At 31.8% G+C, this 24,586-nt stretch overlaps 1 protein-coding gene across 1 annotated transcript in view; it reads right to left on the reverse strand.

Moving 5' to 3' along the window:
- Positions 1–20,154: 20,154 nt before the first annotated feature.
- LOC107454309 (peptidyl-glycine alpha-amidating monooxygenase B) overlaps positions 20,155–24,586 on the reverse strand; it is a gene marked incomplete at its 5' end in the record, with an annotated part of 37,413 nt that continues 32,981 nt past the window's right edge. Inside the window, 1 exon segment of the mRNA XM_043051229.2 lies at positions 20,155–23,007. Within this exon segment, the coding sequence (XP_042907163.1) occupies positions 22,799–23,007 (209 nt within the window).

The following is a 24,586-nucleotide window of genomic DNA, read 5'->3' on the forward strand; positions in this document are numbered from 1 at the left end:
GACAGATTTTGCTAGTTTTTTTTTAAATGGTTTAGCATGACGTAACAGCTTGCTTTCTTTATTTAGAAAAACTGGGCATGTGGGCAGCGCAGCGGCCTCTATCCCTTACATCATGAAAATAAATACATCTAAGTAAGAACATTTTTAACTTAGCAACATTGGGGTAACTATGACGTAACGTAAACAAGTTATGAATTATACAAACCTACTAATTATTTAGAAATAGTGGTAGATAAAAATCTACTAAATTGAATTTATTAAACCAAGAATCACAATTGATAAACTACCACTTGAAAATATTTATTCACTGTCCGGAGCAAATTGGCATCTCTGTGTATATAAATAAAACTATTTATGTGTGTTCCATATTGCACTAATTTCTTCAAACCATTATGTTAATGATAATAATACAGTCAAACCCCGCTATAGTGAGCACGGCTTATAGTGAACTCTCCCGGATGAACGAAATGCTCGGTCCCGTGCCTTGCTATGCACGTATAATGTTATTTTTAGTGGATATAGTGAACCAAAAAAGGGAGGAAGTTGGATATAATGAACTTTTTTCTGTCTTCGACTGATTTCACCCCCCCCCATTTTCTTTGTATTAATTTTGAAATTTCTACTTCAAAATAAATACACATACCGATTTTTAAAACCATCTAAATACGGTTCACTATAGAAACTACTTTTATGTGCTCGAATGGCAGATCAGACATGTTTAAAAAGCGGAATAACAGAAATTCAGGAAAAATTATCTGAGAGTCGGGAAGTGTTTCCATATCTGATGTTGAGGATTGCTCATCAGCTAAAGATTACTAATTTTTATTTGTACGCAAGACGAAGAGTGATGAAAAATAACACGTTTTTTGCTACTACATAATATTTTTCAGTCATTTATATGAATATGTTGTTACATATGGCTTTATTGGAAATATTAATCCATATACAGTGTTCAACTTTAAGTGGACTCAAACAAGGAGTAAAAAGGAACAAAATTACAATAACAAACACAGAAAACACATGACAAACACATATTAATACAAAAAGAACACATAGAAAAAAATTAAAGTAAGAAAAAAAAATATATAAATATAAACAGTGAAGAATGAGGAGTAGTCTTTACAGAGAGTTCATGTGATCTCTGGCATCCCAGTAAAGTTTACACAGATCACCCCGCTCTTGGGATTGTTTGTCCAGTAAAGGGCATACAAGCAAGTGGTCTGAGTTCATGGTTCCCGAATTGCAGATTTGGCACTCGCTAGATGGAAGGATACCTATTCTGTTGAGGTGCTCTGCCAAGCAGTCATGGCCTGTTGAGAGTCTGAAGTTTGCCACAGCCTTCTTACGAGGACTGTGACAAAATTTCTTCCAACTGTTTTGGATGTTAGCCCAGGGTTTTCCAGTGGATTTTACTGCTTGGTTGAGCTTTAGGTTGGTCTTAAGTTTCTCGGAAAATTGGTTTTTGAGGGAGTCTGGTGGACATTTATATGAATATAATGTAATAAAAGGGAGGAGTTTGGAAACCATTAGTGAAGTTGTCTGCGTAACGGATATAGTGAACTGCTGGTTATAGTGAACCGAAATTTCGGTCCCTTGAAGGCTCACTATATAAGTTTGACTGTATAAGAAATTTACTCGAATTATGTGTTTCTAATAATCTTGGCTTCACCGGTCACCGGTGACCCCCATGGCATTCAACGTGTTAGCTTTTTCCTGTCACCGACTTGCATCAGGAAAAACTAAGTATTAAACTACTAATTTTAGTAAAATTATATGGATATGTGTTCCTTCTTAACCCTTTGCTTACGGCGCTAAGTCCCATTCTGCTCCACATGGTACATCAGCCGTAAACAAATGATTAATGAGACTCGGAGAAATAAATTTATTTTTTGTTTTCAATGTTCGTCATCAAAAAGCATCGGTCCCCCGGTAAAAAGTCCTGTTCTTAGGATATAGGAAAAATCTGAATTTTTTCTTTAAAAAAATGCTAAATCGGAATTTTTCTGCAGGATGCTATTTTTCGTGAAATATTTCGATGATATTGAGAAATTGTAATAAAAATAGTGATAGATGATGAAAATATTTTGCGTGGGTTCCATTTTTAAGCGAAAATATTTCGTGAGGGTTCCATTTTTAAGCGAAAATATTTGGTGGGTTCCATTTTTAGCAAAAATATTTGGCGAGGGTTCCATTTTAAGGCGAAAATATTTGGTAAGGTTTCAGGTACTTTTAAGCGAAATTGTATTGTGAAAGGTTCCTTCTTTCAATAAGATATTTTTTAAAGAGCCCGCTCAAGTAATAATATATTAGTTGAAAAATCCATAGACGCAACCAACTTTCATCTGAAATTCTCCCCAAATAAGCATAATTTTCGACCATAATTCAAGTTCAATTTTCTTTTGTATTTCTATCAACAACCCTTAATGTCAATAACAGTGAATTTTTTTTTCTCATTCTCTTTGTTGTTGTTGTTTCCAATACTTCACAATATAGCCTCAGCTGTATCAAATTCATGAACAGGGACCGATCAAGACAAATTCAGGCCCAAGGCCCACCAAATTTTCTGAGCCCCTTCCAAAATGTTCTGAAATTAAATTATTGAAGAGTAGTCTTAATAATAAAAAAAAAGAATCCTTTGAACTGCATAATTCAAGAGAAACATTCTAAGAAATTTTGAAAGCAGACAATTGAAGATTATTTTTCTAAGATAAAGTTTACGTACCTATAAATTAAAACAAAATACAAAACAACAAAACAATGTTATGTCAAACAAAACAAAAATAGTTTGGTGATCACAAACAATTGAAACCAGAGATTTTTGCTAAAAGTCACTGATTAGCTGAATTATTTTTTATTGTAAGCTGGAATTATTTATTACTTTAACCAACACATAGCTAGCCCAACTTTCATTAGACTTTTTACTAATTTTGAGACCCCTCAGAAATTGTGGGCCCTAGGCCCATGCCTATTGGGCCTAGGCTATAATCAGGCCCTGTTCGTGAGCCCTAACTCTCGGCAAAGTCACACACCAAAATTGATTGCAAGAGAATGAAAACTCCAGACTATCGAAGATGTGTCTGGGGAAAGCTGGTTTCAAATGGAAATTTTAAGGGATTTAATGACTGAACTTGGGCCTTTTGACATCTACATACATAAGTTGACCACTTGTGGTGCATTCTTTTAGTGGTCAACAAGACAAGTGGGCAACTTATAGAGGGGGTGGGTCATTGTTTACTTTTTCTTTTCCTTTATCATGTTGCTACAAATTAAAAAATTTTTTTTACTTGACTTAAAAATTTTATTTAGCAAATAGCCAAATGAATATCTTAAGAAATGTGTTTAAACCTGAATGAACTTCAATTTGCTACATATAATTCTAATATTTAACAAACTTTTTTTAAAAAAAATTATTTCGTTAGTTATGCATGTGACTATGCAACTGGAAGAGCAACTTTTCAACTAACACACATGTTTTCAATGAATGAATGAAAGACATAATCAAAAGCTGACCCCCTTACAGTTTCCCCAGATGGTCAACTCACAAAAGAGTTTAGATAAGCTTTTTACACTATTTCACCAAACAAGCGAAATTTTAATATACATTGCAAAATCACAGAAAATTTTCCGATTTTTTTTTCTGGTCAACTCATAAGGGTTTTAGAATAGAATTTCATAGAATAGAATACTCCAAGACAAAATTGACTTATTTCAGTGGTCAACATACAAGATAGACAGGTGGTCAAGTTACATAGGTTTTGCTTCGTTATATTATATAGGAAAAATTCAGTTCTAGATAATTGAGGTCAACTTATGCAGGTGTCCAACTTACAAGGGTGGTCAACTTGGCAGGTTTCACTGTACTTTGATTTAGTAACATATTTTGTTTGAAAGAAGTTTTCTTCAATAGGGAGATTTCGCTAATTTATGTTAGCTTCCGTTACGTTAGCTCCGGTGTGTAAGATTTCAAGTAATTGCGCATGCGCAATTCTAGTGCGCATACGTCAGTTCTGGTGAAATACACTTTCACCCGTGAAAAATTATCAAACTTACATAAGTGAAAATAAAAGATTTTGCAAAAATCCTTAAGTTAAAAACGCTAACTTAGTGGAATAGCATTCTAACTTGGACCACAAAATCAAAACAAACATTTATAATGGATGTAGACTATTTTTTTAAAGCTGTGGCATACGATTCAAAATGCTTTACTCTGTACATAAAACTGCAGATCTGTGAGTGAGCAAAAAAATTTGGTATTTTATAGATTTTGATAAATTTCGCTAAAAAGAATGCAGCTTATTATTATTATTATTAAAAAAAATATTATTGAACTTCTATTAATTATTTAACATTTAAATTATTTAACCTTAGGGCCATTTATTTCCATGTAAAGGAAAGTATTTTTGGAATTGAAATTGTTACAAGAATAGTAATTGATATAAGAAGAAAAAAAAACACTCATTTAGTTTATAAAAATGCCATTTTATACACGACCTATTAGGAACTTATTGACTTTTATTTTTCTTCATTTATAGATTAAATTTTATACATGCTACAGTCTTCCAAAGAAATTATGCATTTTATAACTTTTATACGTTTTCTTAAACTAACAAATGGTTATTCAAATGCACTTGAAGAAAGCTGAAGTTATTAACAAATTGAAAACTAAATTAAAAGTGGTAAAAAAGTTCATCATAGGCTTTAGAAAGGGTTAACTTCTTTTAACTAAATTGTATAGTTAAAATAAATATAATTTTGAAATAGGGAAAATATATCCAGTTTCTTCTGGAACTAGAGCAATTTGATAACCATAAATCAAGCTAACATATCGTAAAGATATCGCGATCTAAATGTAAATGCGATCTAAATGTAAAGATCTAAATTTAAAAAAAACATCTAAAATAAATACGAGCATGCGCAGTTGCTGCAATCTTACTTGCGAGAGTGTGCGGAAACTAACACATAAGTTTCAAATCTCCCTATTATTTCTCCATTATTTTTATTTCCAATTTCGCTCGGATATGGCCATCAAGTACCTAAATAAATGTAAAATTTTATATATTAAATAACTACCACTTTTAATTTAAAATATTTGCTTATATGTAATTCAACCACCACATTATCATATCTCTTGAATCTATCACTTGAATCTATTTAAAGAAATGTAGCAGCCAGTAATAGTGGTTGCTACTATGTGTTCCAATTTAAGTTATTGATTAATGTGATTTTCGCTTATATAATTGAAGTTAAACACATCCTGGAATATTATTTTCAGTGAAAGCTCTAATATGATAAATATTTTTTATACAAGTACATCTTCATATGAAAGTTTCAAATAACTAAGTTTGTTTTCATATTAATCATTTCGGAAAAAAACACACATTATAAAATAGTTAATCACTCATCGCAATCTGACAGCGATTCCAAATACTTCTTCTGGTTCAAAGGTAGGAAAGTTAGCAGGTGTGAACTTATATATAAGTTAAAAGTTCAACTTACAACACTTTAATATACGGCAACAAAAATCCTTACCTACCAATATTTGATATTTTTGTGACATATTTTTCAAACATTTCTCAGAATATAGCCGTTTGTTCATTTGACCCATAAGAAAAAGCAATCAAACATTAACAATTATCTATTATATATAAATTCATGTAATTTTTTATTGTTATTTTTCACTTAAATTATGAGATAAGTTTATTGTTATTTTTTCCCTTTTTTACAGTTTGGGAACAATCGTTTTTTGGTACATTTATTGAAGTACTTGATCTAACATATTTCGGAGGTGGGGATTCAAAATCTGAAATGATATTTTTATTCCGAAAGCTACAAATTTTGTCTCTAAAATAATATCTTTAGTTTATTTTGATTTGAATGTGCAAGTTAATAAAAAAAAACGTAGAGGTTTATATACATACAAGTGTTGGACAAAGTCAGTGAAATACTTCTACACGAACTCTTTAGAAATTCTCTTTTTCTTAACAGCAAATTTTCTGGAAGATTTCCCATGGAAAAACTGTAGTCACAATTAAAAGATCGTATTTAAAGATTTTTGAAATGATATCGTTTTTACCCTTTCAAAATTTGCTCCGAATTAAAGAAACACTACAGACAGGCCTGCGAAAGCTCTTAACTTTAAGAAATAAAACTACAAACAAATTTAAAAACATAAACTTGTCTTTCATTAAAACTTTAAACTCCAAATACCGCAGTGATGTCAAAATATTATGTTGTTGTTTCTAATGCCACTTTTTATATTTTATAACCGTCGTTGAACAGCCGACCGAATTCTTGACTTCTAATTTTCACCTCCGTAACCTTATAGTTTTGAACCCAATCCAGAAGACAAGGGAACTCTTGGATCAAGTATTGGGCGAAATTTATTTAGTGGAGGACTTTTCGACGGAATTAACCCGCATTTGCGTTACATGGAGAGGAAGACCACGATAACCTTCCACGGTTAGCCTGACAACAAAGGGACTCTAACCCATGATCCATCTATCATTGAAAATATTTCACTTTAGCACTGTGGTCGGTGCAAGCCGGATGCGGATTCGTATCGACCAGCCATCGCCGGAATTCGAACCCAGTTCACCTCATTGGAAGGCGAACACTCTATCCCCTGAGCCATCGCGGCTCCTCTTTTATTGCCGCTTGTCATTACTTGGTCGATGAAATGCAGCGAATTTTAGGCAGAGGGTGCGTTTCTTGTTTTCGAGTGGAGCCATCTATGACCAAGAATATGCCTTCAGCCACACACACGTCACTGCCTATTTCTAGGGCAGACCCATTCTTACATTCATCCACAGATCTTAATTTTTGACCTGAACCAAAGAACGATCAATTTCCGATTCAGTATCCTCAGAGGTATGATTAAAATATGATAAATAAAAAACATGATTCTAAAATATGATAAATAAAAAAAATATGGCTCTAAAATATGATAAATAAAAAAATATGATTCTAAAGTATGATAAAAGTGGTTGCTAATAAAAAGAAAATATCCATTAAAAGAGAGACTTAGCAAAACTTTCAAAAAATTTTATAAGGTTAATTACACTCGGGAACAAATTGTTATGTTGTATTTATACAAGTACTTGATCTTATCTATGTCGGGTGCGGGAATTTCAAAGCTGAAATTAGTTTCATTTTGAAAGATGCAGAAATAATATCTTTAGTTTATTCTTGTTTGAATCTACAAGTTTATAAAGAACGTAAAGGCACATATACATACCTGCCAACTCTTCCGGATTTTCCGGAAGATTTTATTTTCATATTTAAAGTGGTAGTAAGTATATACAATTTTTCCTTTTATAAGCTTAATTTTTGGATGATTTTGATCACCACTATTCTTACAAAAATTAAACACTTATATAAATATGCGTTACTATCATGGTTGTCAACTTAAGTTTTCTCAAATGCAACGTATTTGTTTGCTTCAAATTGAAGTTTTAATTCCATTTTAATACCACTGGGAAAAATGATAATGGAAGGGATTAAAAGTTGGCAGGTATGCATATATGTTACCCTGAAAGACTGAAATCAAGAGAATGTCGATATTTGTTATATCCGATTTGATATTAATTTATTAGTTGATATTATTATATTCATTTGATCTTTTAATATCTGCTGGGGATATATTAGGAAAAACATCAGTGTAGTGTATACCGTATCAGTGCAGGGGCACTGAACCTTAAAACACTGATGTAGGGCATACCGGGCAAATGTATACCGGGAAGTGGCATTTAACAAGATCCAGTAAATATTTCGAACATTTACCAAAGCGACTATCTGATTGTCAACATTCGATTGTTATCAAAGTCATGAAACAGTTCTACACGAAGTCTATGCAAATTCTCTTTCTTTTAGCAGCGAATGTTCTGGAAGATTTTTTGCGAAAAAACTATTGGCACATTTTAAACGTTCGTACTTGAAGATTTTATAAATAATATCTTTTTTTCCCATCCAAAATTTGGCCCGATCAAAATTTGAAAACCTAAGTTTATGTTTCTCAAAAACTTTCAATTCAAAACGCCATCGCTGTGATGCCACAATATATGATTAAAGTGGTTGCTAATAAAAAGAAAAATCTAATAAAAGTGACACTTAGCAACACTTTCAAGCGTTTTTTTTTTTTCAATTAATTTCACTGGGATACCAGTTTTGTTTCTTTTATACAAGTACTTAATCTTAACTTATTCGGACATTGGGATTTCAAATCTGGAAATAGTTTTACCTCCTTAATGGTTTTTTTTTTTAAATATTATCTTTAGTTTAGTTTGTTTTCTGTCCCAATGCACAAGTTTATAAAGAACGTATAAGTTTATGTACATTAGATACAGGGGTTGGACAAAATCATGGAACTCTATCTACGCCATCTTTCTTTCAACAGCAAAGATTTCGGAAGATTTTTAATGGCGAAACAGTCGGTAAAATTTTAAAGATCGTACTTGAAGCTTTCAAAATGGGTGTTATTTTTGCCCTTTCAAATTTTACTTCCATTAAAATAAAGACCGAAAGTTAATAAATTTTTTCTAGCTTTAAAACCAGTAATTCTGAAATCATTCTCTAGGATTAAAATATTTATAAAAGAATGCTTTCAGAATTAGAGTGGTATTGAAAAAGGAGAAAAGCTTTAAACTTATCCTACTCTCATTTTGGGTGATACAAATTTTGCATAGGTAGAAAGGACACTGTTTTTAAAAGCATCAAGCATCATCTCTCAAATTGTGCCAACAGTTTTGCCAAGTAAAATCTCCCAAAACATTTGCTGTTAATGTTTACTTAGAGTTACTATAGAAGGGTTTCTATTATTTTGTGCAAAACCTGAATACCGAGCCGAGTTGGCTCGGGGGATAGAACGCTCGCCTCCCAATGAGGAGAGCCGGGTTCGAATTCCGCACCCGACTAGCACCGACCACAGTGTTGACGTAAAATATCATCAGTAGTAGACGGATCATGGGTTAGAGTACCCTTGCCGCCAGGCTAACCGAGGGAGGTTCTTCGTGGTTTTCTTCTCCATGTAACGCAAATGCGGTTAGTTCCATCAAAAAGTCCACCACGAAGGCAGATTTCTCCCGATACTTGATCCAAGAGTTCCCGTGTCTTCTGGATTGGATTCAAATTTTCAATGGTGCGTAGTTGAACATTTGCAGCCGTAAACTGAAAATTTGGTCTGCTCAACGATGGTTATAAAATAAAATAAAATAAAGAACACTGAAAACAGAGTCATGCTGGCTCAGGAGATAAAGCGCTCACCCCCCAATGAGGTGAACCAGATTCGAATCCCAGCGATGTCAGGTCGATACAAACTCTACACCCAGCTCGCACCGACCGCACTGCTGACGTAAAATACCCTCAGTGGTAGATGGATCATGGGTACCCCTTGCCGCCAGGTTAACAGAGGGAGGTTTTTGTGGTTTTCTTCTCAATGTAACGCAAATGAGGGTTAGTTCCATCATAAAAATCCTCCACAAAGGCAAATTTCGTCCAATATTTGATCCAGGAGTTCCCTTGTCTTCTGGATTGGGTTCAAAATTTCAAGGGTGCAGAATCGAGCATTGGTAGTCGTAAATTCATAATTGGGTTCACTGTTCAACGATAGTTATAAAATAAAATAAAATTTTACGACATGAAGAATGTGAAAATTTTAAGTAAGTACTAAACTTAAACTCACTTTGACAAACTGCCAAATAAGAAAAATGAACGTTTACATAATAACAAAATGTGTCGTAACGTTTTATTATTTTTTATTTTTTTATATTGTTTTATCTTCATATTATTTATCTATTTTCAGATATTATTTATCAAATATCAGATATTATTTTAGTATTTATCTATTTTCAGATATGTTTTGTAAAAACATATGTTTATAATAAAATATTTATAATAACTTACAAAAATGTCAAAATTTCTTAAAATTATTTGGCTACTCCAACTGGGGTCACGACCCACAGTTTAAGAAACTCTGCTACAGGTAATTAAACTCGAAAGAATATCGGTGTAATAAAGAAATGGGAATAACTCTCACGCAACGATTCAATTAATTGTGATAAAAAAAAGTGCAAAAATAGGCTATTCCTGTTTTCCTTACTTTTTTTTTTAACGCTTTTAAAAGTATCATTACTTAGAAGCGACTAAAAACATCGAATCATTAAATCATGACAACAAGTTATAAAAATAATATCGACTTCGCAAAAGCCGAAATAGTAATTTATGAGTTGTTCTTATGAGAAGACAGTTAAATTCTAAAGGTGGTCTTTTTCTTTATACCCCCAAGGCTTCTTTCTCTTTGAAACAAGCAGTAATAAAGAAAGTATGACTCATCGTTTTCAGTCCTAAAAGTATATTTAACTTTTCCCCCCATCCCAATTGTTCTTTGGGGGAAGTCTCTTCCCCCTTTTTTTACGCTATCCGATTTTAAAAAATATTTTTATTGAAAGTTATTGCGCATTGTTTTATGTGCAATAAGGAGAAAAAAATTTTAATAATTTTTTCCCTTGTTCTTTCTAGATTTTTAAAAAAATAATAATTAACATTCAGGATTTAGTAAAAACAAACTCAGGACAGTTGCCCTGACTAAACTATAGTTACCATTTTTACCAGATTGCACCTGCCTCCTATATTTTGGGGATCAGACATCCGAATGCATTGAAAAAAAAGATATGTTTATTCAGAGAAAGCGGTTTTATGGGTCTGATTTCGTAACTTAAAACATCATCTGCACTAATTAATTAGCATATTTGAGGTCATTCCTTCGAACCATTAAGATTGAGTCCTAGAACGTGAAGATCCGATCATTAGATCAAAAGTTATTCAAGAGTTCGCTTATTTTTTTGACTACTGTACTTTTTGCATTAGGAATGCAATTTCTGCATTTCTTTCTTCTTTTTATTTTTTTTTTAAAGTTACAAACAACGTAATCGAAATCGTGTATTTCGATATTTATTGATTTTGATTTGGTATTAGCTAAACAGATTTCGGGACCATCACCGAAAAAATTTGGTACCAAATCAAAATCAATAAATATCGAAATACACAATTTCGATTAGGTTGTTTGTAACTTTAAAAAAAAAAAAAAAAAAAAAAAAAAAAAAAAAAAAATTCTTATTCTCTGGTAGTTTTGCGTTGCTATCAGAGCGTCATATTTTTTTTCTTCTTCTCAGGATCTGTTTCGGGAGGACGTACTCCCAGAAATTAATTCTTATAATTATTGCAATAAAAAAAAAGCAGATTATTAAAAACTTAAGAAATATCTTAAACGTATCTCCACGTATTTTAATTTTCTCTCTGCACTAAAAACTCGCAAGCGTCGCCACCGTAAAAACGTATATGGAGTAAGGATTGAATAAAATACTTAACACTCGATAATTATTAAAAAGAGAATACAAAAGACTCGAATGAAAATATAAAATTGGAAACGATTTTATACGGAGAAATAAGAACATTTAGAATTAAACTCCTATGTGAGATAAGATTATAGTTATGTATATAGTTAACAATTAATATTACATCTCATTATTACGCACATTCCGTTTTCCTAAGTTTTGTTCTTTTGCAAGTACATCTGATTATTTCTCAAATCCAAATAATAATTTATTTTGTCATGTATCAACAAAGTGTTTTTACTAATCAAGCGCTTTGTTACGATAAACATATCTCTGTTACGATAACAACAAAATATTTTTACTAATCATTGGCCTTGTCACGATTAACATATCAACAAAGTGTTTTTACTGATCGTTCATTTTGTTACGATTAACATATCAACAAAGTGTTCTTTATTACTCGTTCATTTAGTCACGATTAACATATCAACAAAGTGTTCTTTATAACTCTTTCATTTAGTCACGATTAACATATCAACAAAGTATTCTTACTTATCGTTCATTTTGTTACGATTAATATATCAACAAAGAGTACTTACTTATCGTTCATTTTGTTACGATTAACATATCAACAAAGTGTTCTTTATTACTCTTTCATTTAGTCACGATAAACCTATCAACAAAGTGTTCTTACTTATCGTTCATTTTATTACGATTAACATATCAACAAAGTGTTCTTTATTACTATTTCATTTAGTCACGATTAACATATCAACAAAGTGTTCTTACTTATCGTTCATTTTGTTACGATTAACATATCAACAAAGTGTTCTTACTAATGGTTCATTTTGTTACGATTAATATATCAACAAAGTGTTCTTTATTACTCTTTCATTTAGTCACGATTAACATATCAACAAAGTGTTCTTACTTATCGTTCGTTTTGTTACGATTAACATATCAATAAAGTGTTCTTACTAATCGATCAATTTGTTTCGATCAACATATCAACAAAGTGTTCTTATACTAAACATTCATTTTGTTACGATTAAACTATCAACAAAGTGTTCTTACATAAACTAAGAATTATATATTTTATGAACGAAAATAAAAAACCTTTGAAGGAAAAAAAAATTATGAATGAGAAGCAACCACGTGAAGTAATAAGGGCTGGTGAGTGGAGCGAGCAGAAAGTGGAATTTCCCTGTTTATAGCTCTCTGAAAAGTATTTGAATATATTCTAACCTGTAATCTGCATTTCATCCTATTTTAAGAGCCTTTTCGCAAAGATAATGCGATTCAGAATAATATTATATAAGCAACTTTCTGTTAAAAGGAAAATAAATAAATAAACAAAAGCAAGAAAAACGAAACGAACTTAAAAATGGCGAAGCCTTTCAAAATAGATTTCGAAATATTCCAAAACACTTCAACAGTGCTTATTCACAAAACAAATATAAAATAGGATAATTCTCATCAAACAAAAGCACTCTAAATTACTTTTCTCACTTTAAAGTGCAAAATTTTATGTTATTCTGATTTACATTATTATATTTAGAACACAAATTTTCTCGAGACTGTCTCATTAGAATACAAAAGCACAAAATATTTTGAAAATATGCAGCGGTGCATCCGAATGGAACATTCAATCGTACCTAATTTTAAAACCAGACATTTTCACGAGAGATAGAAACAGGGTAATTGCAGGTTGTAATATGAAGAGAAAATATAAGCAGAAATCAGAACTGTGAAAAGTTATGGGAAGGGAACGACATCAGAGTAGAGAAATTTTGTCATTTAATAAGTTATTTTTTGTTATTCTTGTCAGAAATATCTGCTTCTTAATATAGCCTAAAGTTTTCCACAGTCGAAATATATATTGGATAAATGCTCGCTGATGAGTTTGCTTCGCCTTTTTAAAGATTTTTTGGCACAAGACAATATCGATTTACTTCATAAGAAAACTCCATTCGCTTCAAATATATACAAATTGAATGTAACAGTCGACATTTTTCAAGCGCTCAAAAACAGGCTTCCATTTTCAAGACTTGCCAGACGGGAATGTGAAGAAGCTAAGTTATTTGAATTGTGAAATGTAACGTTGCCAACTAAAAATAAAAGGTGAGAAACAAAACTAGAAAAACCTCAGTAGGCGAGAAAAAATAAAAAGATAAAAAAAAATTAAAAAAAACCACTGAGGCTGAGAGGGGAAAACCAGGGTAAAATGCATGTTCATACGCTACGGGCTTATCCTGATTCGTCCCTCTCGGCCACAGTGGTTTTCCATGTTCTGTTTTTTCCTCCCTTTCTCTACTATGGTTTTTCTAGTTTCGTTTCACGCCTTTATTTTCAATTTTTCGTTGGCAATTTTACGTTCTTTGTTTAAAATATCTTTTGTTTCTTCTCATTCACGTCTCGCAAGTTTTGAAAATGGGAGCCTGTTTTTGAGAGCTTGAAACATGTCGACTGTCAAATCTAATTTGTTGATTTGTATATTTTGAAGCGAATGAAGTTTTTAATCAAAGTAATTAGTACATCTCTTTGTAAGAGTGATCAAAAAGCCCTTTTTATTTTGTAAGGTCTCTCAACGAAATCTCATTGAAAAGCATAGCATGTTCTGCTATTAAATACGTTTATTAGAAATGACAGAATTGGTAACATATTTATCGAAATTTAACTGAAAATGTTCATATTTACACTACTGGTCATTAGAATTGCTACACCAGGAAGGGATGCAAATAACAGAATAATATTTATTGGGCAATTTCATTATATTTTGAAGAACAAGTGGTTAGATTTTCAGGATATTTGGATATATAGATTCTGAGGGGAATCAGTACTCAGAGCAGCCTCCCCTAGTAGCAATAACAGCAGTTATCCTCCTGGGCATCGAGTATAACAGAGATTGAATGGCATGGAAGAGTACAACAGTATGCCACAATTCATCAACCGTAGTGATTGACGAGTGGTGGCGTGACAGTCGTTCGGTAACCGTTGACCACACGTTTTCAATTGGTGAGAGATCAGGAGCACGTGCTGGCGAGAGCAGCAGGTGAACATGTTGTGTGTCAAGGAAGGCACAGTGCGGGCAACAATTGTCCTGCTGAAACGTAGCGTTCTGGAGGTCTCTAAGATAAGGCAGAGCAACTGGTCCTAACACATCAGAAATGTAACGGCTGCTGTTCAATGTGAACAAAAGGTGATCGACACGTGTAGCCATAACCCCAGGTGATGGGCCAGTATGACGATGTCGAATGCAAGCTGCCAATGGGCGTTCTCCATGATGTCATCAAGCACGGATGCGGCCATCGCGATGCTGTAATACAGAACCTGGATTCATCTGAAAAAGCGACGTCATGCCATTCCTGCGTCCAGGTTCGTCGTTGATCACACCATTGGAGGCGCCCCTGCCTGTGATGCGGCGTCAAGGGTAGCCGAAGCCATGGTAACCGCGCTGACATGCAGCTGCAAACGTCGTCGAACTGTTCGAGCAGACACTTGTTGTCTTGCTAATGACCCCATTTGTTGACTCAGGGTTCGCGACGTAGCTGTACGATCCCTTAAGTGCACGTGGATAACAATGTCTGTCTTCTCGGCTGTTAGTGATGGCGTACCATATGACCGTCATGAACCCATTGATTCCATATTCTGCTAACAGTTATGGGATCTCGACCAACGTGAGCGTCCGGTATGATAAACCGCAATCCCTGTAGGTCACAACTTAACCTTCCATACAACGCAGCATTAGAGTAATTTTTTAAATATTAAAAAATCAAACCACAAACCCTTTTCTTTTTCTTAAAACTATAGTTTTTCTCCATATTGACCCATTTTTAGAATTAGAAAAGCGACACTGGATAAACTACTTGACCAAACAGCTATAAGTAACTTACAACTTCACGATAACAGCATATTAACAGCTAAAAAGTATCGTTTCATGCGACAACAGAAGCTTCGAAAAACAACCTTAAGTGATTTGTCCGGTGAAAAGTCCAGAAATTTTTTGACAAGTTGGCATACATAGTTCAAAATTAATGCTGCCTAAAGTATAAAACGCATAAGAGGACGCTATAGCTCGGGAAAAATGCTTCGCGGCAATTCTCTTTCACTTACACAAGTAGCATAAAATGTTAGAAAAAGTGAATAAAGGAAAGCTTAAGAATGAACCATGAAGTTTCAAATGCCGAAATTTTTTCCCCATGATGTTAATAAATTATGGCAGTAGTAGTTATTACTTATAGTAGTAGTTTATACTTTATTTACGTCGAATGGATGAGTTGCACAATGGGCTATCCGCGACAATCTGGGAAACATCCCTGAGGGAAATCTGAAGACATGCCATCACAATTTTGATCCACTGCAAAAAGGATAGCTTCCCCGCTTTGGTAGCCCAACGATATGTGCTCAAGTCGAGCACTCTACGGTAGAACAGTTTAACGAGGACCGATACCGCACACCCTTGGTCCCTCCGCAGACTAATAAAAATAGTAATCCTCCCACACACTGATTGCTTGACTTCAGTGATCACTGGGAAACGAGTCTTAACAATCGGTCCACTGCGGGACCAAAATTACTTTGTGGGAAGCTATCTTGTAATAATTTGTTTGCTTTTTGACATTTTGAGAGAAAAATTTCAGCATTTGAACTCCGTGAGTTACTTTAAGCTTACCAGAACTTTATTTTTCCTGAACTTCCCAATAGAGGAGAAACAGAATTCGCCACGAAATGTTTCTCCAACGATAGCGCGAATTTCCCTTGCGAAGAAATTCGAAAAAAATGTTAAACAAAATATTTGAAACTTAATAAATCAAAAATATATTGCTATTTACAAATCCACACCACAAGCCTTATTTATGTGAGCTTAACTAACCTTAATCATATCACTTATTCAGCTAACTCAGTGTTCAAATCATTACGTATGAAAATTGTTCGTTTTATTATCTATTAGCCAGTCTATTTCTTGTACTTTCTTTTCTGTAGATGAACTTGCGTTAGTCAACTACTCGTTCTTTTTTCATATTAATATCACCTTCTACTAACCCTCCTTCAACAATTACAAATAATACAGCATATTCTCGATATCTCAAAGTTGACGCTAAAAAAATTTCAAGATAGTGAGTTTTCCAGATAGCAAGTTCAGAACTAAATATGTTCTAAAAAATAGAGAAATATACGCTAAAAAGTAGTCATGTGATAGTTTACTATAAGTCTAACTGCTACAATGATAATTTATTTTTAAAAATGAGAAAAAAATAATTATGCATTAAATAGAAAACAATTGCTTACAATCAAGTTACATTGGGATTTTTTCGCAAAAAATTAATTTTCTACTTCGAAAAAAAAATTATTTATAGAACAAGGTTTTGAGAAGAAAGCTTTCAACATAGGAATTCAAATTAACATTAGGTGGATATATAATGCCATGGGGAAAAATATTTTTTTTGACAGAACAAGGTTTTCGAGATATCGAGAGTATACTATATCTAAGAAGAAAGAATCAGAAAAGTTTGTGAAGACCAGAGAATGGTATGCAGTGTTTTATGATTCTTTCATTTGTTTAAATATCTTTCAGAATCCAAATATGAAATTTAAAAGATTTTGTGTTGTAATTGTAGATTATTTGCGACCAAGAAATAAAAATATACCACAAGAGTTAAAAAAAAAAGGAATTGTATTTCAGAACATATAAGCTTACAGAAATTTTGTAAATAATATTTTCTTTTTGCAATGACAAAAAAGCTGCCATTAAATAATATATCATACATTATAACAGAATATATATATATATTTTTTCATGTCATGTGAATTATGTACAACATTTACAACCTGCACATACAGGCACAAAAATGTCATGTTTAAGAACAAAATCAATACATAAAAGGGACCATCACTCATATCTTACATATTTGTAACATAAAGCCACTAATTCAAGTAACTAAAAAAAATAAAGAAAATTTGAAGGGTGTCGTGGAGCAATATTTTTTATGACTTCAAACAGAGAATTTCTGGTGAAAGCTACAAAGAAAGATATTCCTGTGTATTGTGCATAGCAAATCTTCCCCAAAACTATTCAAGTATCTACTTGGAAACAATACTATGGACCAGTTTGATGTGTAAAAAGAAAAACCACTTTCAGGAAAAGTGTGGTAAGTAAAAGATTAAAATGAAGGCTTTTTATTGCTTTTGGAAACAAGTCAAAATCAATAGTTTGCAAAGTTAGACACAAGTATTAAAAAAAAAAACTTCTATATAAACTAGATTTTTTTCCCCATTGAAGTGTCCTACTGACCTTTACATTATGTGATCAAAAATACTTATAATAATTTAATAATTCTTATACATATATAAGAATCCTTATAAAAATGCGAGGAAGTATGCAAAATGGGGGTGCAAATTAATACTTAAGAGTGTACAAAACATCAAAAGCTAATTAACAGCAGGATGAAAATTGTAATCATTACTAGTAAACCATCTTCCAAGCTCCTCTTTGCTACTGATTTTGGTAACCTGTACAATCAGATTTCAACTGTTTCTTCTTTACTTTTATACTAATTTGCAACCCCAAATTCATATACTTCTTTCTTACCATCTTCCATCAATATCAGAAAAATATATATTAAGGGCAGATTTTATGGAACATCTTGTACAGTTTTAAACGTCTTAACAATACACAGCGAACATAGAAATTCAAATCTTGACACAAAAACGCATACAGGGCGATTCAACACAGCTGTTGAAAACTTGGTGGTGAGGTCAGGCACATCATAGGATTGAAAATTGCACAGCAATTCATGTCACAAACAGCAACCTGAATCGAAAAAGTAATCACTTGCCACTATACTCCTTCGAATTAGAATAAGCTACTCAAGGTTACACAATTCTCCCCACTCTACATTTTTCTTCTTCCTAGGTTACGGCAAATATTCCCCCCCCCCAACAACACTACATTTCAATAATTAGCTGGAATAAACTGATGTGCTGAAAAAGCAAAAGACACTGAAACCATGGTAACGGAGATGGGGAGAGTGGGAAAATCATGTAACCTTGAGATGACTATTTTATTCACTAAGAGTACAGAGGAGTACAAAGAGAACTCTCCTATTGTGTACTGGCTCTCAATGCATATCTGAACTGGTTGTTTCATTCATCAAGAACTGGTTGTTTCATTCATGTTGTGTTAATTTCATGTTTTCTATTCATTACTGTCAAAATTTGCTATTCAAAAACTTGCAAAGTAAGCTGTCTAATCACAGATTATTGATTTGGAAATTGAAGAGCCTGCTGATTTCGTCACAAAATAAAACAGTTACTCTTGTGCACTTATTTGTATCCAATTTTTGGCAATGATTATTAGAAAACAGAAATTTATAAAAATAAAGGTAATTCAAATAAATAAAAGTACCAGTTCAAATGAGCATGAACAGCCAGTTCATTAAAAGGAAGTACCCCTGATGGCATATGAATAAATTTCCTGGTCTGGATGGCTATGCAATTTCTAATCCTTATAATATGCCCTATCTCCTCACTATATTTTTAACCGCTCTGATGAAAGTATCCTGTATAGTATCACATAATTCAAGAATTAGTGGCTTAAAAAGAATACCATATCACAATCTACACTAGTCACAATTAAAACATCAAAATAAGTTTTTTTTTAAAAATTACAATACAACCATTAACTAGATAAAACTAAAATGTCTACACTGCACAGTTTTGCAGGGAAATTTTAAGATAATTGTGCAGTGTCGGACATCACAGAGTAAAATATCAATTATTTAACAAAAATAAAGAATTGAAAATAAATAATAAGCTCATATAATAAAAAGTTTTGTGTCTAATTTGATACTGTAGTTTAAATAAAATTGCTTTAAGGGGAAAACATATCTGTGATTGCTATAAAACAAGCTTATTTATCACAGTTTAATAAATACTACATATACATAAGGTTTCTTTTTTAAGATAACTGAAAATGGCATATTTAATAATTTTGTTAATTTCATCTGTATTACTTCAAAAATTTAACAGCTTCGATACTAAAGAGGTAGTTTTTATTGCAAATTTTTTTTCTTTTATCGAAATAAGGCATACTGAACAAAGACTGCTTTATATAATTTAAATAAATAAAAATTACTAATAATACAAAAAAATTCTAAGATGATGGTCATATATGGTGTTCAATTAAGTAGGAAAGATTAAAGGTAGCGAATTTGTGAGTCTGAAAATTACTGTTTGAAGTTTATGAAGGGTTATTTACGTCATACATTTCGACAAAATGCGCTACATCTTTTCCAACTTTCAGCTTATGGTTCTAGAAGAATGTTCAGGAACATGTATATATTAGAATAGTGAAAAAATTATTGATTTTTAAGAAAATGTCACAGTTGTTCCTGAATGAGCACTGAAAAATAAGAGAATTAACTCGTTGTAAACTGTCTCACTAATATTTACACTGTGATAGATCTACGATTCTTTCTCCAAAGGATCATAGAGCAAGAATGATAGATCCCACAATTTTTCAAAATAATAATTTTAGTAAAAAAAAAAGTTTAAATTCTTGACAATTTCATTAATAAGAATACTTTAAAGCAGTTCCTAATAATTGAAAATTTATTGTACCTCTTAAAAGAAATGCTTTCTTTTTTAAATATTACAGATGTTAATGTATACAAAACGAATAAATATAGATAACTTTTAAGCATTAAATAAAAGTAAGTAAAAAATTATAATGCTTTTTATCCAGCTTAAAGAAAAATATTTATAAAATGCTTCTACAGTATTGCTTCCAATAGTTTTTTCTTCTTCTTTTTGTGTTTTACAAAACTACGACTTAAAAAACTATTTTTATTCATAAAACATACTATTTGTAGTTTATCTCAATGAATTTAAAACACAAAAGTCATCAAAAAATAAATCTAACGATATTTTTCATTTTAAATTACCAAATAAAATTACCTGTCTGCAGTTACTTCCTTATAAATAATAGTTATAAAACACTATTTTGAATCAAAAAACTTATGAAATAGTGACTAACAATTCTGGACACCTTATCCTAGAGGTGAAATAGCAAGATAATTCATTATAATATTTATTAGCTCTTTCAGAAAATTCTTTTAAGTCACCTAAAAATTTTAATATTTTTCAAGATAATAAATCTTTGCTATAGATATTTAGATTTAAAAAAAATGTCCTTACACAAACCAAGTGATTATAAAAGAATACAAAATAGTGGCAAGAAATATTTGCATAGATTATGGATGAGACTTGACAGATCACAGATGTGTAGTTGAACAGTTAGGGTACATATTTAGGGTACACACATGGGGTACATATACATATTTCTTTAAAAGGTATTTTAAATATTTTTAGGTATTATTTTTTTACTAGTTAAGTCCATGATTTTTTTTTTGAGAAATGTTAAATACACTAGAAAATCATTAAAATGCAAATCTTGAAACATAAATCTTTGCATTGGTCACATATCATTAAGCTTACCTATTAAACATCAAAATATTTTTCTAGAACAGTTCAATATTTAAATGTTTTAAAGTAATTCTTAGACGTAAAATACTTTAAAACACAAAAACTTGGACTTTAATTTTTATTTACAGAAAAGAAACCACTGAAATTTTCAAAAGCATTAGAATTAACAACAACAAAAAATTGGTTAATTTTTATTTGCTTTTGAGATGGATACCTCTTAGCAAAATTTATTTATTTATTGCAGCCTGTGAACAGTTAATAGTTCTAGCTCAATTTCAGAAAATCCTAATAAGAGTTTCCTTATTTACATTGGAAATGTCAAGGCGGTTTGTGGAAAACTGTGGTTTAGATAATTAGGTTACATAAATTCTCTACTGTATATCTTAAGGAAGATTATTAAAATAATTAAATATCAAGGTAATAAATAAAACTGATTAAATAAATTATACCAGTGATAAAAAAAAACTAGACTTATTGTATTATTTTAAAACTAAGAAAAACAAATTTATTTATATTTGTGCAACATTTTCAATTATTTTTAGGTTTACTAAAAACTTATCATTTCTTAAATACATATTTAAAATTGAATAAAACTATATTTTAATTCTGCTTCATTTTTTCCCACAAAGTAATTAAATTATTGAATTTCAAATGACTTAAGTTCTACTGTATATGAAATTCATTAAGAATTTTGTAGATAACATTACAAGTAATGTTAAGGTACTCAACATATAAACCTTTGTCATACCAACTTAAATGTAAAATCCTTTTTTTTTAATATAAACACATAATGGTTAATATAAGTAAGCAATAAAGAAACAATTCTTAAGTGAATAAAACATTAAAAAATGGTTGAACACAGTGAATAAATGCAGATTTAATTTAAAAGAGTGGGAACAAAACATTAAGAATTCTAAATTGAAAGGTAAAATTGTTTTTTTTAAATAAATACTTCATTAAAAAACGACCAATTTTCAAAATAATAAAAAATTAAACCAATTTAAAAATGTCAGCAATCCATAGCTTAGACACTTTTAAGTTTAATCATTCTATAAAAAGTTTTTCATCATTCATTTAGGAAAATAGAACAAAATAGGATCTTTAGTTTCATAATATCTTAAGTTTGTCATTCCAATATCTTTCTTTTCTTTAATCAAAGGAACAATATGAAATATCATTTTATTATTTTTATTTTAAAATGTAGTAGAACCTCGATAATCCTGTTTGGTTTTCTCCAAAAAATCAGATAATTCTAATTGTACTTTGTGTTTCATGGAACTGTTGTAAACGTAATCAAAAGTAGAGTAGTGTCTTATGTCATAACAGAATTTTGGCAAAAATGTATTAAATGCTGAATGAAATCTATGCATTAAAATTTATTGTTTAGAACGCTATATGATTTTGAATATGGAAGTAAATTGTGTTATTAGCTTATTACTTTCTGGTGTTATATCCCAGTCACATGATAAGCAACATAAATTACAAACGCACACGTGAGTCATGATTTTCATGATACTTTATAATGATTTTTATTCTCACAAATGAATATGAATCACAAATTTGAATGATTGCATTTTCAATACTATCCTCAGTGTTTCCACGTAAACTACATTACACTTTATACGATTACTAAAGAATTTAACTGTAGTAAGAGAAGGGATTATGTGATTTTATTTTATCGTCCCATTTTGCACGGTCTTTAAATTATGAAGTTTTATAATTTGTTTTCCTATCGTATGATTCACTAAGTGGTTCTTTTTTTTCACAGTTATTTTATGAATATTTTTACTAAGAGTTTTCTCTTTTTAATTTTTGAGAAATAATATTGGTTTGTATTTTCTGGAATTTTGGATTAACAGGGTTCTACAGAAGCTTTTTTTCAACAAATATTAATAGAAATCATTAACTGTGTTTGGAATGACTCCTTAAATATAAACCATACTTTTAGAATCACTCAAGTATTTGTGAATGAAGAAATCTAGGGAGATTAACTAAGTTTTCTTAGCTATAGCACTAAATTCTTCAACATCAGAGTCACTTCCATCTTCACATTCACCATCACTCTCTTCGAGGGAGACTCGATCAAAGCCCTTGTGGGGGTTCAGCAGGCTACCCAAATTAAATTTGTCCTGCGAGTGGGGAGTCTTGTACCCACCCCACCAACCTTTCAGATTTCCAAAGTAAGTTTGCTGAAGTTTACCTAAAATGTAAAAAATATATACATTAAAAGTTGTCTGCAATAATTAGATATGAGAGGTTTGTAAGGTAAAATCTTGGTTTAACCCCATCTTTAACGGCTTTTTGAAAGTTGCCAATTTGGTGCACATTTGGGAAGTGTTCCAGAGAGTAAATACCCTCTGTGTTAATGATGATGAATGTGTTATGATGTGTAAAAAAGACAATGAAAGGATTACAGAATAATACCCCTAAATTATGGATAAAGAAGTAATTTTCAGGTAAACAATACCTTTGTAGCTGTTAAACTGCAATTCACTGCCATCTTTATTTTTCTTTATGCATGAAAACTGGATAATATATCATACGATATTTGGATTATTAAGAATACATAACAGAGAAAAATTGTTTTATGCCATTATACACCGAAGAGCCATTACATTATGACCACCCTCCATCTATAACAATGGGCTCGCCCAGGTTTTCATGGTTTCTCGCCCAGGAACAATGTTTTCATGGGGCACATTAGGACCCATAATCCTCATAGAACAATCCCTGACGTCTGTAAGCTACTTGAACATAGTTGCAGACCAGGTTCACCCATTCATGGCAACAGTTTTTCCTGCGGGGGATGGTGTTTACCAACAGGATAATGCACCATGTCATAAGGGTCGAATCGTCATGGATTGGTTCGAGGAACATTCCAGTGACTTTCAAGTCATGTCTTGGCCCCCAAATTCACCTGACCTTAATCCAATAGAGCATTTGTGGTCCTACTTGGAAAACCAAATTCGTGCTGCCACGCTACCCCCTCGCAGGACCAGTTGGTGAGCGCTTGGTACCAGATACCTCAGACTGCCTATTAGCACCTTGTGGAATCAATGCCACGGCAGGTGCTAGCAGTTTTGAGGGCCAAAAGTGGTCCTACATGTTATTAGCAGGGTGGTCATAATGTAATGGCTCTTCGGTGTATATAGAGATTACATGGCCCCATTAACATTAGATAACACCCCTTACATTACATAGTACCTCTTACATTACATAGTGCCCCATAAAGAAAAACTCCCACCATTTCTTTTCACCCTGCCTTTTAAGACATCATCAGTAAAATGACATCCAAAATGTACTAAAATTTAGAAGAAAAATAACTTGTCATACCATTTCAATTATTTTCTAAATTCTATTTCTAATGCAAATTAATAATAGCAAATTATGGGATCCGTTTAAATGTGGTGCACTATCCCACTTAGCATGAAACACTTTTTATTTAATATGAATGTTTGGATAAATTGCATGATGTTATGTTTTGAATAAGTCACATTGTTAAAAATTGCATACAAATTCCAGTATTAGCGACATTTAACAAACACATTGTTGACCAGCAATTTTACACAAGAACTACGTCAAGTCTACGGCCATTACTTTGTAATTGAATATAGAAATAAAAAGCAAAAGATTCTATAGAGCGATGTCCTGCCAAAATGCAGTTGTTGAATGATGGCAAGATTCTCGACATTGCAAGTGCAGTAATGAGTTAAGTCATCATACACCAACACTGTTTGGGCATGATAAGATTAGTTAACACATCATTGGTCAACAATGTG

The sequence above is a fragment of the Parasteatoda tepidariorum genome, chromosome 6, assembly GCF_043381705.1.
Source record: "Parasteatoda tepidariorum isolate YZ-2023 chromosome 6, CAS_Ptep_4.0, whole genome shotgun sequence".
NCBI lineage: Eukaryota > Metazoa > Arthropoda > Arachnida > Araneae > Theridiidae > Parasteatoda > Parasteatoda tepidariorum.